Consider the following 17,783-nt stretch of genomic DNA (forward strand, 5'->3'; position numbering starts at 1 on the left):
GCTTCAGGTGCATGTCATAGGTGTTTGGTGTGTTTTTGTTTTTGTTTTTTTTGGTGCAACATAAGGAGGCGGCGGCGGTGCTGTATCACGTGACTACTCGATACCAAACGTATTCGTCTCCTCGACGGCCAGCAGGAGCTTCTCGTAGAGCAGCTCCGGCGTCGGATACGGCGGCAGATCCAGCCGATTGAAGCAGGTGTGGGCCCGGGGCAGGGCGTTCGGCTTGCCCCACTTCTCGATGCAGAATCGCCTCGGTCCAGTGGAGCCCCTCAAGGCGGAGAAGCCCTCGTAGGGGATGCTGGAAGTGCCGGTCACGAACTGCAGCAGTCGGAGGCGCTGTTCGTTGCTGAAGCGCTCGATCACCTGCCAGAACCACACGATCACCTGGTGGTTGTCGTGATACCCGGACCGGTACTCGGTGTTCAGGCGCCAGTCGTTGGTGTCGATCTCGGCGGTGCCGGCGATCACCAGCTCCAGTTCCCGGGCATCGAAGACGGAGACCAGCCGGGAGTCGACCACCTCGTAGAAGCCCCGGACCAGGGACTCGGTCTGCTCCTGGACGCCGCGCTCCAGCCGCCACTTGATCATCCGCTCGAGGTACTCCTTCTTGTTCTTCTCGTTGACGATCATGTTCTTGCCACCGGGCTTCAGCTCCCGCTCCACAATCCGGCCCAGCAGCTCCTCGGTGACGCAGAACGTGAGGCCGAGATCGACGCCGCTGCCGATGTCGTTGTCGCGGATCCACTGCAGCGACTGATGGAACTCGTTGTCCAGCGACTCCAGATCGCTGAGCGCCACCGGCAGCCGGAGCAGGGCCTTGTAGAAGGGCCGGGTGAAGAAGGCGTCCAGCAGGTATTGGTGGACCAGGGCCAGGCCCAGGACCCGCCCGCTGAACCGGAACCAGTCGTGGCAGTTGTCCACAAACGCCGACAGCGGCGACACCTGCACCGTGTACGTGTCGTTGGCGGAGTACTCGAACAGGCCGTAGTACGGGTTGAACAGCTCCCGGGAGAGCAGGAAGAAGAACTCCCGCGACGGTCCGCCGTAGTCCAGGCCCTCCTCCGTGTCCCACAGCACGGCCAGGCGACCGCGCTGCAGGTCCTTCTTGTTGGCGGACATGATCCGCCGGAAGGCGTCCTCCAGCAAGTGGCTTCGTCGGATGTGGAGCCTGTGGTAAGAAATTATTTAAAATATTTTCTTTTTTTGTTTTATACTAATATTTATGGACAATTTTCAGTTGGGGAATATTTTGGAAAAATGTTTAGAAACATCAGATTTTGATGCAGAATGGCGGGGAATTCTTCTGCGAGTCAATAGAGGTGCTCTGTTTTGGAATCGGATGCCTTTTGGCAGAGATATAGACTTCGCTGGCACTCCCAGTATTTTCAGAGGGAGCCTCCAGAATGTAAACAAAAAAGTCCCAAAATATTCTAGGCCCGGATTTTGATGCATAATGGTGGGAAATTCTTCTACGAATCATTGGAGGTGCTTTCTTACGGTAGTGGATGCCTTTTGGCCGAAATATTCGCTTTGTTGGCTCTCCCAGTATTTTCGCAGGGAACCTCCAAAAAGGTCCCAAAAAAGTCCCAAAATATTCTGGGCCTAAATTTAGCTGAGGAATAATAGGATATACTTCTAGGAACCATCCAGGGTGCTTCCCTTAAGAAATGGATGCCTGTTGGCCGAAATACAGGCATCTCTGGCACTCTCAGGTTGTTCCAAAAAGTAAACAAAAGATCTAAAAAAAATCTAAAAATAATCTCTTTTCAGATTTTGATGCAAACTAATGGGGAATACTTATAGAAATCATCTAAGGTGCTCCCATAGGGTAATGAGTGGCCAATAGGCCGAAAAATAGGCATCCCTGGCACTCCCAGTATTTTCAGAGGGAGCTTCCAGAATGTCAAAAAAAAAGTCCCAAAATATTCTGTATTTGGATTTTTCTGTAGAATGGTGGGAAATACTTCTACGAATCATTTAAGGTGCTCCCCGAGGGTACTGGATGCCTTTTGGTCGAAATACAGCCATGGCTGGCTCTCCCAGTATTTTCGCAGGGGACCTCTAGAATCTAAAAAAAAAAGTCCCAAAATACTGTGTACCCAGATTTTGAAGCAGAATGGCGGGAAATACTTCTAGGAATACTTGGAAGTGCTCCCCTTCGGAAATAGACTTCTATTGGCCGAAATACAGGCATCCCCAGCACTCCCAGTATTTTTGAAGTAAGCCTCAGAAAGTAAACAAAAAAGTCCCAAAAAAAATCCCTTTTCCTGATAATAAGAATCGCTACTAATTCGATCTACTAATCATGGTAATTTGCTTGGAAATCGGACAATTAATAATAAAAACAAAGCCCTTAAAGTTTTTAGACCTCCAAATAAAAAAAAAAAATGAAAAATTGTCCATAAATTGTTGAAAAAAACTTACTTGAGTTTGTGGGGTCCCTGGCCGTATCCCTTGGACTCCAGTTTGCGGTAGAAGCTGCGCAGCTTGGCCTCGAAGTCCCGGCGGAAGGGAGGCGGCGCCCGCTGCGGCATCCGGGAGCTGAGCACCGGGGAGCCCTGGGGACTGCGCTCCTCGATGGGGACGTAGCTCATGATCTCCTGCTCGAACAGGCTGCGAAAGATAATGAAAGCGTTGGGAATTAGTAGAGAGATTAATGGCAGGTGGGGAGGTGGGTAATAAATCTAAATAGAGAGGCTATCGGGAATCGGGTATCGCTAAGCCGACAATTGATTAGCCTCCAAAGGACACCGATCCGATATTGGATGTGAGATAAATAGTTTCCGGACTTTGGCACTGTTCCTGTTGGTGTTTAACATTTGATATTTGTGGCGATATTGGTTGGAAATTATTCCCCACTCCAATTACCTCCAGCCGATTACTGGCCAGAAACCCGATACGAGAGACACTCTCGGGCCAAGAACCAAATCAATTGCAAACAGTTGCTTTTCAGTTCAAATTATTGCATCAGAGAACCAGAACGAAGCTGCAGCTGCCTCGGGGAGTGACGTGTCTACACTCTAGACTCTCTAGTCTAGTGAGAAGAATCATATAGTAGATGGAGAAGACGATTCTTCGGAGATGAAATCAGACTTGGCAAGGGGGTCAGGGGCCAAGTGGTTTGTCACAGATATTAATGCAAGCCTTGAAGTCCAGAATTCCAGAGAACTAGAGGCTAGAGGCCCAAGGAAGGCCTGAAATAAGGTCACTTGGAGAAGGCTTGCAGTCTCTTTCTTCCGCCACGCCCTCTTTGCAGTTGGAAGGCGGAAGAATTTTTTGCGTTTTCCAATCGATTACCGATTGGCCTTCGATTAAATCACAAAAAACAATGGCTTGGAGAATATTTCCCTCCAAACACTAACCAACTAATTGGGTTCTAAGTTTTTCTTAGTTAGTTACTCCGCAAATTGCCTCTTGCTTTTGTTTTTGTTACTATTTTTGATTATTATTATTTTTTAGAGTGCTGGCGATTTGGCCTTCAACTTGAAATTGAAAATTGGCCAATTAATAACGCAAATTATGGCGGTCGACCGCATTTCAGAAGGTGGGGGGGCTCTGTTTTTTTTTTTTCTTTTTTTCCTAAATATTATTTCTCTTTTTATTTTATTTTCAAATTGAAAAGGAGGAGGAGGAGGAGGAGGGGGGGTGTGTCTCACCACCAATAGTGACAACAGTTTTGCGGCCAATTATCGCTTCGGAAGTGACTAATTCCCGAATTAGAGCTCTACATTATATTATTCCCCCTTTTTTTTTTTGGCAATTTTTTATAAAAAATGAAAACTGATCAACTAATTAATGCTTACAGTCTACCCGGGTAGTAGTACCACATATCGTGTCAAATTACTTTCCATTTTTTTACAAAACAGGAAGCCACAATTAACGAAATTTAAAAATGCAAAAAAAGAGAGGCTATTTTCGATTGAAAATACGGCGAAGGCGAAGTGCCTTCTGGGTGTCATCATCCAGCGCCCACAATTTAATATTTTAACAAAGAACTCGTGTTATTGTATCGCTCGGAAAGTGGGCTTGTCCGCAACGGACAAGCGGACAGGCGGACAGCGGACAGGCGGACAGCGGACAGGCGGACAAGTGCAAGTAATCGGTCTAGACTCTAGACCGTATAGTATAACCCCCCCATGGGTCACTGACTCTCTCGGCTTTGGTCACTTTTTCCACAAAAGTGCGGAAATAGGACTGGGAGCTGGGAGCTGATAAAGGCCATTGAAGACTAAGGAATTTCATAATTCTGGAAAGAGTAGAAAGAAGCTTTTCTTTCAAAAGATTAAAGATTAAAAGTAAGGGAAATTTTAGGCAAAAAAAGTAAGGATTTATGAAGGAAAAGATTATTAAATAATTCCTCCCTTTTTCTTCCAAAAATTTCAATAATTTTAAGAAGTTATTTGCCAAAAAATCTGTCATGATATCACATTTCAAACAAAAACCAAAATAAAAACAGGGAGGGACACTTTTTTATGCTGGTATTTGGTAATAAAAAAAACAAGAATTGAACGGAGGAGGCAGGAGGCAGGAGGCGGAGGCGACTCACGTACTTCTCCCACATGTGGAAGGTGTAGACGAACTTGGAGAAGAGGCCCATGGCTGGGCTTCCTGGCCTGGGATTGGATCTGAGCTGTGGCTTTGGATCTGGGTTGTAAATCCCAAATGGATTCTCAATTAGCGACGCACTAAATCGCTCGAAAAAAAAATAAAAAATAAAAACAAAAAAAAACTACACAAGCACACGCCGAAAATCAACAAAAAAAAATAATATTTTTGGTAAAATTCAATTCCCAATCGGACAAAAGCAGGCGGGCGACTGATTCTGGGGGTTCTCCACTCCGGAGTCCGGACGACTCCCCAGTGCAGCGCCATTACCTGCAGTGCGAGTGACAGAGAGAGAGCGATAGCTGGCCGGGGTGAGGGTGGCAAGCGAGATAGCACGATAAGAGCGATAAGAAAAGTCTGATAATGGAGCCTTAACCCATTTAGGGCTCTACTTTCGGGTGGGATTTGGATATGGAACTTGGTGGGTTATTCAAAAAGTGCATTAATATTATTATTCAGCTTGGTAGCTAGTTATTATAGGGTTCTATAGGCCAAATAGGGTTTTAATCCCATTGGGATATCAGAGTTGGGGGTTAAAAGTAGGGGTTTTTGGTGAAATAGTTTAGTTCTTGGAGATACTTCCTACTAAACGGGTTGAAAATTTTATAATTTGATATACTTTTCATTAAATTCCCTTGAAATATTTAGTGTTTTTGAGAATATAATACTATATAGAGTTTAGTTGATAATACTATATTGAAAATATAACTATATACCACATACTACTATAACTAACTATATATATAACTACTTTATATATAACCTACTTTTTTAATATTTATTTTTAATACTTCCATTACTGTTCAATTTCTTTACTATTTTTACTAATTTAATTAAAGAATGTAATAAAATTCCCCTAAAAATCCCCTCTGTAGACTAATAATAATCAAAAATTCCTCTTAATAATTTTAATTATTTCAAAACCCTAATCAATAATAAAAGAAATACCCCACCCTACCCCTTGGGCAACTGAAATCTAATCCAAAATCGTAACATTTAGTTACAAAATCGATCAGTTTACAAATCAAGAGCCACTTGGCCCAAAAACAAGTCATAAAATAAAAAAAAATACAAACAACAAAGCAGGCACTTGAAGAAACAGATCCTTGGTCTAGAATATCCCAAAATATTATCCCAAAAATATTCCAAATCAGAAACTTGATCCAAAAACTAAAGAATAAGATTTAGGGCTAGATTCCCACACAAATTACAAAATAAGAATCTAAGAAAAGTGTCTACTTGGCATTCCTCTGGCATTTTACACTGCATTCCGGATGGATCCGGAGCTGCCTCCTCCGGGTGGCCAGGAGGAGTCGTGGGAATGGAAGGGGATGCCCCGAGTGCAACTCGATCTCCGCATCTCCGCTGCTTGGGATGCACCAGCACGTAGTTAAGAGTGGATGCAGAAAAGTGCAGTGCCCGCACCCGCAGTGGAAGCTCATCCTCCTCCTCCCCCCCAGATGGTAAACAAAAATCGGATGCAGTTCGGGGACAGGACAGGATGTGATCTCGTTTTCGCAACCCAAGCACTTCTTTCGATGGGAATTTTTAGTTTTTTTTTAAGGGAAGTGAATGGGAAACGGGAGATGTGCTGGCACAGATGCATTGTTTGTGGGGATTCGAAGATGTTTACTAGGAAATTGGTGGCATTTTTGAAATAGATCTAGACCTATGGCATCTATCAGGGGATATTTGTGTTTTTTCCATGGGATTTATTTAAAATTATATAGTTTTCATGATAATAAGTTGATTGAAAATATTTAATATTAAATTAGTCTCTTTTTCTTTTAGAGCCGTTAGTTGTTTAGATTGCTTACTTAGAGAACCCCTTTTAAAGGGTTATTATGTTTATTTCATAGTAAAATATATTATTTATAATAAATAATATTTTGTTAATTATTTTTTATATTTTCTTTTATGAAAAATACCTTGAAGTCTAATACAAGATCCACTTTTGAAATAAATATGAAAAATGTAATCAATGTTTTAACAATTATTTCTTCAGGAAGGTCTGACCTTATAGTTTTGTAATATTTAAAAATGGATATATTAAAGAAGAATTCTACAACTCTTTTTTTTTAATTTGTTTGTTAAGATTTCATGTCTCCTAGTTTGTTTATTTAAAGTTTATAAAGCAATTACCTAAACTAATAAATAAAAATAATAGTTTGTTTATTTCCCCCCCCCAAAAATTCCCCGCCCTAGTAGGTCCTTGGTTTGTTGGCCTAACACCTCCTCCTGATAACACTAACCAAAGAAAACAAAACAGTCCCTGGCTGGAAAATATGATTCAAATGTAATTTACATCGCAAATAAAACAAACAGCAAACAAGTCGATGACTAAACAAGGTCTTGGACTGGCAGGGCCCACAATTTAGGGGGATTTTCTCAACTAATTAGGGGATTTCTTGTCCAAAAACCTCCAAGACTGAGAGATCCATGGATCGGAAGTACTTACACGGCCCACACAATGTAGGCAGCCTTCGAAAGAAAGCCCATGTCGCGGTGCGAGAAGCCAGGGATTTGAGAACCAAATAGTTGATCATCACTAAGATCCACAGATCTCTTGTAAGTTTCTTTTTTTTTTCTAATTTATAACTTTAATAAATACTATGTATATTTTTGATTTATTTTTTAACGAATAACGGTCTACGCGCTCCGGGTGTCGAAATGCTTCTGCTTCTTTGAATAGAAGCGCTCTGGGCTTTGCTCGAAAAAAATAACAAAAAATGAAAACACAAAAAACGAAACGAAGTAGAAGCGAACGGAACGGAACGGAACCGGCGGAGTTTGCAGATAAAAAAATATATATATTTGATATAATATTTATAATAAAAATAATAATATTGTGACGGAGGGAAGGACTCTCCCCAGTACTATTTAGTTGAGTTTTGTGACCCGGACCCGGCGACTTATGCCACTGCTACTCGATTGTCCGACCGCCGATTGCAGAATGCCTGCGCTCGTCTAGCCGCCTCGCCGATAAATATGAAATCAATTTGGGCGGCAGCACAAATTATTTAATTATTCGCCTGGTTTTGGTTTCTATTCGTTCTGTTTCGGTTTTTCGATTTTATTTTTTTCGACTTTTTCTTTTTTTATTATTATTATTATTTTTTTTTGTTTTTTACTCTTATACTGTTATTTTCTATTTCACTTTTTTGTGCAAGACGATCGACAGTGGCAGTGGTAGTGGTAGTGCAACTGACTCCTCCGCCGCACCCTGGGTCACAGAGCCGAGCTGGTTAATCATTAGAGGGTCAACCCACAGTGGGTTTTAATCAGACAATATTTTGATGAAAAAAATGCGAGCTATTTTACTTTATTCCTTAATGAGATAAGTATTCAAATTATTTAGTTCAATTTGGTTTAATACTTTCTATATTATATGTGAGAAGTGTTAAACGTGCTTAATTATTAATTTAAAAAAAACTGTTTTTGAAAAAATGTTTTCACAAAAAAGTTATTGAAAAAAATTTCATAAAAATGTTTAAAAAAAAATTTTTTTGGAAAAAGTTTTGGAAAGTATTGTTTTAAAAAAAACCGTTTTTTAGGGAAAATTTTTGAAAAATAATATTTGAAAAGAAATAAGTAAGAATAAGAATTTGAAAATAACAGTTTTTGGGAGAAAATTTTAAAAATAAAAATATTGATAAAAACTTTTTGAAAAGGTTTTGTTTTATCCCAAACACACAAAAAAATGTAAAAAGTTTATTATGAAAAAAATTAAATATTATAAGACACTATAAAATTCGCAAAATTTTTAATTTTGAGACCAATTATAGCAACAATTTTTCATCAAAAGAAAGAACATTTTCAAAATCCGACCTTTTTTTTGAAGAACTTTATGGAAGTAATAAAATAGGGATTAAATAAAATAGGGAACAATATGAATTAAAAATCATTTTTAAACCCGTTTTGAAACAACTCGTCACACTGTGCAGTGTCAGCTGTTGACGGCATGACTTTGGATACGGATTCGGGTTGGGAATCGCTATGGGAATCGTTTTGAGAATCGTATTCGGATTCCGATTCGGGATCTCCCCTCCCATGCTGCCCCCCAGCTCCCCAGCTCCCATTGAGTCACCCCACGAGGAGTGCACTCGGGAGATGGCACTTCGGCGGGTGACTGTGTGAGACTCTGTGACTGGGCTCTGTTCGCTCATGACTATAATTGTTCGCTCATCGCCCAAGGCGGTGGTCGTCGGGCCTACCACCCCCAACCCCTAGGCTCTGACCACGACCACGACCACGCCCACACATTTAGCACGCCCCAAAACGGAAGCCAAGCCATAAAAATAAAAAAATAAAAATAAAAACAAACGCCGGTCACTGTCTCTACTCATGACTCCAGCACAGTTTCAGTTTCATTTTCATTTTCATTTTCAGAGTTTTGTTTTTGGGCCTCTGGCTTCACTTTCAGAGCTCCAATGTCCCCATCGAACTGCACGCATGCGCAGCCCAGCCCAGTGCCCAGTAGCCGCCCCAAAACCGAAAACCAAAAACCGAAAACCCAATGAACTGAAACTGAAAAAAAAAAATAGAAAAAAAAACAAGAAAAACATTCCCTTCGACGGTTCAAATTTAAACGGCAAACAGCAGTTGGCCCCAAACTTCAACGCCAACTTCCGCAAATTACTGTTTTGAGTTTAAAACGAATATAAGATGCTCTTCATTTTATTTTTTTAATATATAGCATCTTATATAAGTTAATTAATAATAATAGTATAGAAATTAAGAATTTTTTGGTTCTAAGTTTTCTTTTAAAAAGTTTAAAGGATTTAGAACACATTTCTTATCTTTTTAGGTATTTTTAGAACATGTGTTTAGAATTATAGTTTTTAGATAAAAATGATCATGTTTTTTAAACCATTTTTTAGAACTAAAAACAGGCGTTTTTGAAACAAAACAGAATTGAACTATTTTTATTGTTGTTTGAATTAAAAAAATAATCATTTTATTATAATTTTATATTATTTTTTTGAAATTAATTAATTTTTTTAATTGTAATAATATTTATAAGAATTAGAGAAAAATTCTTTTGTTTCGAAATTGTATTTTTAAGTACTTTATAAAGTGTTTAAAAATTCAACTTAAAAAGTTCATAAAAATTTATGTTTTTGTTCAATTATTTTATATAATATTTTAATAATTTTATAATATTTTAATAATTTTAATATACTTTTCAGAACCCCTAAATAATTTAGCTCTTTCAAGTCTTTATTTTTGTTCTTTTAATTCCAAATCTTCTACCAAAATATTTATTCGAATTCTTTTAATTCCAAATAATAATAGCTACTAAATAGTAACTACTAAAATAACTAATAAATACTAGTGACTTATAAAATCCTGCAACAAACCCAATGACCTAAGAACCATACCCCTAAAAATAAAAGTAAACTCCCAAGTAAACTGAAAACTTGTCAACGCTTCAGCGACGAAGCGACAAAGTTCAATGATAATTCCCTTCCATTCCGGCGGGGGTGCCGATGATAATGATTATGATTATGATAATGATGATATGTTCCCCCCCTCTATAGAGATATAGATGACGACACTGGCACACCCCCTTAAAGGAGGAGTTCTTCTATTTTTGCCCACTTTTTCTTCTTTATTTTTGGCCATAAATTATGCTTCGTTTTGGAATTGGGTTAAAACCGAGTGCCTCCGACTCCGATTCCGACTCGGACTCAGTCTTAGGGATTAGTGGTGAGGAGAAGAGAGCCCTCGGAATACTTGCAATATTCTCATATTTATGTGGCAGCTGTTCGAGCTTCTCGGGGCGTGGCACTCGCCACCGAAAAAAGGCCATAAATAGCCTCTATTCAAGACCTCTATTTTCGTTCGCAGGTAATTCCACAATATTTAACCCATTGGCGATTGGCGAAATTTGAATATTACTTGAGAAAATAATCATCATCAAGTGCATGGGTAAACTTTCCAGCGAGTGTTTACTTTCCAGCCAACTTATTAATGGCTCACCGAGGCGGAAAAGTGGGGGGGTCCATGAGTAATGAGCGAGTGGAGCTGGTCTGGCGGCGTGACCTAATCCTCTGCCATCCTCCTGCCATCCAATCCGACCCGATCCGATCCGTTACGGAGTTGTGCAATAACCCCCCAGTTATCGCCAGCTTCTGTCACTCAGAAGTAGTGATCAGTGATCGAGTATTTCGTAAATCACCTTATGAGTCTAGACTCTAGGTTCAGAAAACTTTAAAAGCCATTAGGCTTTGGGTATTAGGAGGTTCTCTAATAAATTCGAGGAAATTATCATAAAGTGCCAGGGGAAAGGGGGAAATTAATCAAGAAACTAGCAGAAGAAAATAAGCTAAAATATAAATTGACAAATTTGGAGCTAAAAGATAAAATATATATAATTTTAGATCATATGTTAATGGTTTTTAGATCATATTTCATCACATCGAACAAATTACATGATCTAAAAACATTAAAAATATGATCTAAAAAGCAAAAATCCAAATGAAATATGGATTTAAAATGGATTCTATATCTCATTTAATTTATTTATACCATTTACCATTATTATTGTATTAATATTATAGTTTTTAAAAACTTGTTATACCATTAGAACCGATTTTAATATTTTTATTTGAAAATGCTAGAAATAGTAGATGAAAAAAGATGATTTTTAAAGATAGTCCTGGTAGTCTTCATAAAATCCTTAATTAAGAAGTTTAATTAAAAAGTTGTGAATAAAAAAACCAACATTTTATTTTAAAAACTAAATATATGTAATTATTATTTTATTGCCAAATATTTGGCCATAAAAGCATACAAAATATTATGGAAATGAAAAAAAATTGAAGTTAATTGGAATTAAAATATTGAAAAATAGGACTTTTAACTTTTTAGTTCAAAAGACAATGGATTATTATCAATAAGAAGTATTTAAATACCAAAAAAATGTCAAATATATACTATTATTACTGCTATTATTAGTATTCTACTAAAATACTATTATATAAATATAGATAGGCTTTTTAATTATCATCCTACATCGTATCCTATCCTATCCTATTTAATAATAAATACTAATCTGGATGATTTCAGAAAATAATCCTATATATATCCCCAAAAGCCAAGCCATCAAGGCTGTAAAAAATTAAATAATACTTCCCATAACAATCGCGATTCTCAATTCAAGACTAAACTTTCATTTTCAATAGCAGACTCTTTAAAAAAAAATAAACAATCTATGAGAGAATAACCCGAACGGGAAATGAGAAAACGTTTATAATTGAAATTTACGAGATCAAGATCGATAGGATATATACTATATACTATATTATACTATACTATATAGTATAAGAACCGAGTAGACTTGGAGTTACTTCCTCTCCTGCGGTTAATGACCAAAAAACACAGACCAAGTCCAATGAAAAAAAAACTCCCACGGCTCATTTTGTTTGAAATGAGCAATGAAGCGGGACATTTTGGCTAATTGAAGTGCAATTAAATGGCTCAATCGGTATTAACGGAATTGGGATTGAAATTGGTATTGAAATCGGTGTTTTAGATTTTCTGACAGGCCACAATAGAGATAGAGATAGAGCGACTTGTCAAGATTGGGGATTAAGATTAAAAGTGGTGCCTTGAGAGTTTGGAGGCTTATGAGAAAATGCATGAGCTGCAGTTCCTCGATACTTGCCGCCAATTAGGCAATCTAGCCTTGCTGCGAACCCACTTGGTTGGAGTTGGAGGTGTTTGGTGCTTTTAGTTCCAGCGACCTTCGCCACAATTTTCAAAAGCAATTAGACACATTAACGTGTTGCGGGGCACTCAAGCAGGACCGCTGCCAAAATCGATCGAAGCCAGCACCAAATCAGAGTCTCCACAGAACTCCACCGCCAATGACGCACCACCACTGCACCACTGCACCACTGCCATTTGCTGGCCAGGTGGAACTGGGAAACCTTCGTCAAGTGCAGGTGGAAATGACGGCCATTCGATGCGAGTCATGCGAGTGGGGGATTCGCGGAGTGAATTATTATGGCATTAGTTTATGATTTAATGGACGGACAAGCGAACGGACAGACAAGCGGACAGGCGGACAAGCGGACAGTCGGACATGTCTATCAATTATTGTCTGTAAGATCTGCTTTTTTGAAATTGTTTTTACACCCAATTGGTCTATAGGTGCAGGTCTATCATAGACTTTAGTGTCTAGTATCTAGGCTCGAATAAGACGAACTAATAAGCGGACAAGCGGACAGGCGGACAAGCGGACAGGGCTACTAACTAACAAGTTCTAGTCTGTAAGATCTGACTCTTTGAAGTTATGGAATTATGAAATTCTACGATAGGTTCTACCTTCTAGGTTTGATAGTAGAAATTAGTAAAAATTTGTACAAAAGATAGTGCGGGCAACAACGAGCGGACAGACGGACAAGCGGACATGGCTACTAGTTATAGTCTATAAGATCTGTTTTTTTTTTAATTATTTATTCATAAAATGTGTGTAGTTTAGGCTTAGCTTTTTTTTTTTTTTGGAAATTAGTATCTAGGTTTAGAACAAAAAGGTATAATATATAAATAACGGACAACCGGACAGGTATGCGGACAAGCGGACAAGCGGACATGGCTACTAACTAACTAATTCTAGTTTATAAGATCTGCCTTTTTGGAAGCTATTTATTCATAAAATTGGTGTAGTTAAGGCTTGGCTTTTTTTTTTTAATTAATATCTAGGTTTAGAACACAACTTTATACTTTCTAATGAACGGACAAGCGGACAGTTAGGCGGACAAACGGACATAGCTCTAAACTTTAGGCTATGAGATGTGCCCTTGTGAAGCTGTTATACAATTTTACATCTATAAATGTTATAATTAGATATTTCTTAAAGATATAAATAGATAATATATAAAATAAAACAAATATATATAAATAGAAAAGATAATCAACGGACAAGCGGACAAGAAAGAGGACTCTTTTTCTATAAAAATTAGTATTAATTGTGCCATAAAATTATGATTCTTCAATGCTATGTTTAAAATAACACTTTTAAAACAATAGATATATCTTTTTAGTTTACTTTACTTTACTAATTTCACTTTAAAACAGCTGTTTTTCTAAAACAATCTTCAATTTAGATATAAATATATTAGAGTATTATTTTTCTCTATTATTAGTTTCCTCTTAAAATGCCACTTTAGAACTGTCACTCCCTCCCTGAAACATCACTTCCTCCCATAAACTAATCCAATTACTCGAAACTTGATCAAAAAACCCCTGACATGTGGATAAGTTTTTAATTAAAAGTTGCATGCCACAACCCCCACATCCCCCCCATCCAATGACCTAATCATGGCGACACTCTCGGAAACCAGGTCAGTGCACTCACCTCAGCAAAATGGTCAATTGTAGGTCATGGCCCAGGCGCTCGAGGGCCGGGACGCCCTCCACTCGCAGGATATTGATTTTCTCGCGCAGCGACCGGGAGACTGTGTGCTGTCCTTGCCGCTCCCGCAGGATCTCCAGGATGTTCGGCTGCCGCAGGAAGGCAATCACCTGAAAGGACATTCCACAGAGGATTAGAAATCATCAGGAATCGAATCATATAGCCGAGAGATTACCTTTTCGTTGTAGGCTATTGGAACGTCTTCGTATCCGGCGGCTGCTGCTCCTGCTCCGGCTGCCACGCCCACGCCCACAGCTCCGCCCGCCGCCCCGCCCAGACTGAGGCAGGCGATGGCCGCCGCCGTGGTGCAGTTGTGGCCATGTCCATGGCCGTGACTCCTCGCAGTGCCGGAGGAGGAGGACAGGGGCCTGGGCGGCGGCAGCGGCGGTACTCCGGATACCGAGGAGGCCGGGCTGGCGTTGATGTGGCCACTGGTGGCCGAGAGGCAGTTGCCGTCGACCAGGTCCGGATGGCAGTAGCCGGTCGGCTGCTGCTGCTGGGGATGCTGCTGGCGGTGGCGCACCACCCGAGGACACTCGACCGGCAGGCGGGGATCCATGAAGGAGGTGCGCCGGTGCTGGTGGTCGATGAAGAACTGCTTGCCGGACTGGTCCAGCTTGGTCTCCCAGCAGGAGGGCAGCTCGCGGCTCAGCTGGGCGAAGGTGTTGACGAGGGCCACCAGGTCCTTGTTGTACTGGTAGCGCTGGAAGCACTGCGGGTCGCGCCTGATCCGCATCACCATGTGCTTGAGGGCCGCGTTCCGGTTGTAGATCGCCAGGGCGGCCTCATTGGTGTGCAGCAGCGAGTAGAAGTCCGGCCGGCAGAGCATCAGGATGGCGGGATGCAGCCCGGCGGCGGTGGCGGCGGCGGTCGACGTGGCAGCCGTCGGCGGCGGAGGCGATGCCGTTGCCGCAGCCGGATTCGTTGCGGCGCCACCGGATGTCGGCAGGCTGTAGAGCTGCGCTGCCCGGCTCTCGTTCGTGATGGTGCGCCGGATGCTCTGGTAGCGCCTGTCCAGCTGCTGGCGATGATGCTGCTCCCGTCCTGCCGGCCCGGCACTCGGCGCCGCTCCCGGTCGCTGCCAGGAGGTCGTCCGCGTCGTGTGATCGATGTAGAAGATGCGGCCGTGACTGTCCATGCGCGCCTCCCACGCCGGCGGCAGTGGTGGCTCTCCGGTGGCCGCCGCCGCCCCGCTGCCCACTCCCCCAGAACCGGCGCCGGTTCCGGGCTCCATGAGAGCGGCTCCTGCGGCGGCCGCTGCTGCTGCTGCCGCTGCCGCCGCCGCTGCGGCACTGCGCTCCGGGATGGAGGGCAGTCGGGTGCTGCTGATGTGGACCACCTCGTCGCTGCTGGCCGCCTCCTGGCCCGATGGCTCCGGCGCCACAGCGTCCTCCTGCAGGTAGATGTAGTCCAATTGACTAGAGGCGGCGGACGGGGCGGGGTCCGCTAGGTGCGGCACTCCGCCGCCGACGCCGCTGGCGAGGCTCGAGTTGGCAGTGACGGCTTGGAGGCGGGCGTGCCGCCGGGCGTGGTGCGTGGGTGTGGGCGGGCAGACCAGAGAGGAGCCACTGGCCACGCCGGCTCCGACTCCGGCTCCAGCTCCGGCTCCACCGCCCACACGCTTGAGAAGGCGCTGCTGCGGCCGCTGGCCGTGGAATGTGGGTGTTCCGGGTGGCACTGGCTCCTGCAGGACGCCGCCCACTCCCCGGCCCCGGGTGGGGGAGTGCTGCTCCGGACTGAGGCTCAAATCCAGGGGCGAGGCACTGCGCGTCGAGCAGCCGGACGGGGGACTCCTTGGCCGCTTGGGCGAGAGCAGGAGCCGGGGCGAGGCCTGCTCCTCCGAGGAACTGGCCTTGCCGTTGGACAGGGCGCGGGTGAGCGGACGGTGCTGGCGGAGGTACGGGAACTGGAGGTTGTTCGGCGAGGACGAGGCGGCCGAGGATGAGGCCGCGCCGCCCGAGGAGCTGGGGAAGGTGGGGAACTCGTAGCTCTGATGGGCCGGCACCTTCTGGGTGCTGATGGTGTTGATGTAGCTGTCCGGCCCGATCTTCTTCTTCAGCAGCGGCTTGAAGCGCACCGGCGGCGTGGCCAGGGGCGAGTTGTTGGAGCTGCCGCTGCCCGGAGGCAGCTCCTCCGCCAGCCTCTCGTCCGTGTCGAGGATGTCGAACTGGAAGACATCGCCCTGCAGCTTGAGATCACGGCCCACGGCTCTCGGCGGCCAGGAGCGCTCCAGGGGTCGATGCTGGGGCGGCGATGGCTGCCTCAGATGGTGATGGTGCAGCTGCTGCTGGTGCTGCTGGTGGTGGTGGGGCTGGAGCTGCAGCTGTTGATGCTTCTGCTGCTGCTGGCGGCGCTGGACATGGGCGGAGGCCTGCAGAGCGGCTGCCGCTCCCAGGAGACTCTCCACGGCGGCCGCCTCCTCGTCCTCCTCCTCCTCCTCCTCGTCCACCTCCTCGCTGACCTCGGCCATGCTCAGGCTGTCCACCATCTCGGCGGGCACAGTCTCGAAGCACTCCCGCGCCACCCACAGGTTGAAGCCCTCGCCATTGGTGCTGGACAGGCTGGAGCTGGGTGGAGCTGCCGCTGCTCCCGGCTTGGTCTTCTTCTTGGCGCCGCTGAGCGGCGTGGAGTTGCCGCTTTGGGGCGACAGGGTCCAGGACTTGCGCCGGGCACCGCCACCCACGCTGCTGCCGCCGTCGCTGCCAATGCTGCCGTTGTACGAGTTCGTGGGCGAGAGGGTGGTGGTGTTGGCCGGCGTTTCGCAGGATTTGGTGGAGAGGAGGGTCTGGTGGCGGGGTTCATGTGGTTCTACGGGTTTATCTTCTCTGGTGGCTAAGGAAGGAGATGGTTTATTAGGGATTCTAGGTGATTACGGGTCTACTTACTGTGATTACTAGATGGCTTCGATAATCCGCAGGCTCCTTGAAGCTGCAGCTCCTCCTGCCCTGGCTCCGGCTCCGGCTCTGGTTCATCCCTACTAGGTCCACCTTTGGGGGAATCCTCTGGCACTTCACTCACATTCACTTGGACATCCAGGGTAAGAGCACTTTGAAAGGCCTGCTCCAGATCGTCGCTTTCGTTGCCATTTCTCGCCTCATAGAAGGCCTCCTTCGCATCATCCTCCTCTTCGTCGTCTTCTTCTTCCTCCTCCTCCTCCTCCTCCTCGTCGTCGTCATCCTCATCTTCGTCGTCCTCCTCCTCGCCTTCTTCCGCCTCGGATCGCAGGGTCAGAGGCTCCACGGAAGCTGTCCTGTCCGCCAGGCATGACGTCGAGGCTGCCAGAGGCGCGAGAGCCACTGGTGCTGCTGGGGGCTCCATCTGTCGGATTTTTTTTTCCAGATAGTCCCGTTAGTTGTCCGGCTATCCGAAAAATCAAGACGCTTCCTGCCTCTTTTGCACCTCCACCTCCCTTCGGCCCCTCTCCCTTGCCCCTTTCCTACCTCCCGTTACAGCAACTGCTCTACTTTTGCGTTGTTTGCGCTGCGCATTTCGCTGCCGCCGCCAGCTCGGCTCCGGACGCACTCGCTCACTGGCCCGGATGCATCGGCGATTGCACGCTCACTCCCTTCACTTATTAATCTTCAAAGTTTCTCCAATTGCACTTTAATTAACAAATTTCGCGAATAAAAACGAAGCGCTTGTGGTTTGCTCATTCCAGTGTGACCAGACAGTGTGTGCGGAATATTCCTCAGAAACGAGGTATTTGGTATTTAGTTTGGTATTTTTTGGGCAAAAAAGCTCTCATTCCCAGTGCTGC

General features: G+C 44.1%; 1 protein-coding gene across 3 annotated transcripts; it reads right to left on the reverse strand.

The window, feature by feature from the left end:
• Positions 1–14: 14 nt before the first annotated feature.
• LOC6505187 (E3 ubiquitin-protein ligase HECW2) lies at positions 15–17,353 on the reverse strand. 3 transcript variants are annotated; one of them, XM_032452112.2, is made up of 5 exons: positions 16,912–17,353; positions 14,202–16,858; positions 13,970–14,136; positions 2,425–2,613; positions 15–1,168 (listed from the first exon to the last, which is right to left on the reverse strand). In XM_032452112.2, the coding sequence occupies exons 1-5, from the start codon at positions 17,342–17,344 to the stop codon at positions 94–96; spliced, it is 4,521 nt and encodes a 1,506-aa protein (XP_032308003.1). In that variant the 5' UTR covers positions 17,345–17,353; the 3' UTR covers positions 15–93. The 3 variants fall into 3 exon arrangements, with proteins under 3 accessions (XP_032308003.1, XP_014760310.1, XP_044573350.1); XM_014904824.3 differs by lacking the exons at positions 13,970–14,136; positions 14,202–16,858; positions 16,912–17,353 and adding an exon at positions 7,064–7,332; XM_044717415.1 differs by lacking the exons at positions 13,970–14,136; positions 14,202–16,858; positions 16,912–17,353 and adding an exon at positions 4,551–4,855.
• Between the last annotated feature and the right edge of the window lie 430 nt (positions 17,354–17,783).

This window comes from Drosophila ananassae, chromosome XR (assembly GCF_017639315.1).
Source record: "Drosophila ananassae strain 14024-0371.13 chromosome XR, ASM1763931v2, whole genome shotgun sequence".
Lineage (NCBI taxonomy): Eukaryota > Metazoa > Arthropoda > Insecta > Diptera > Drosophilidae > Drosophila > Drosophila ananassae.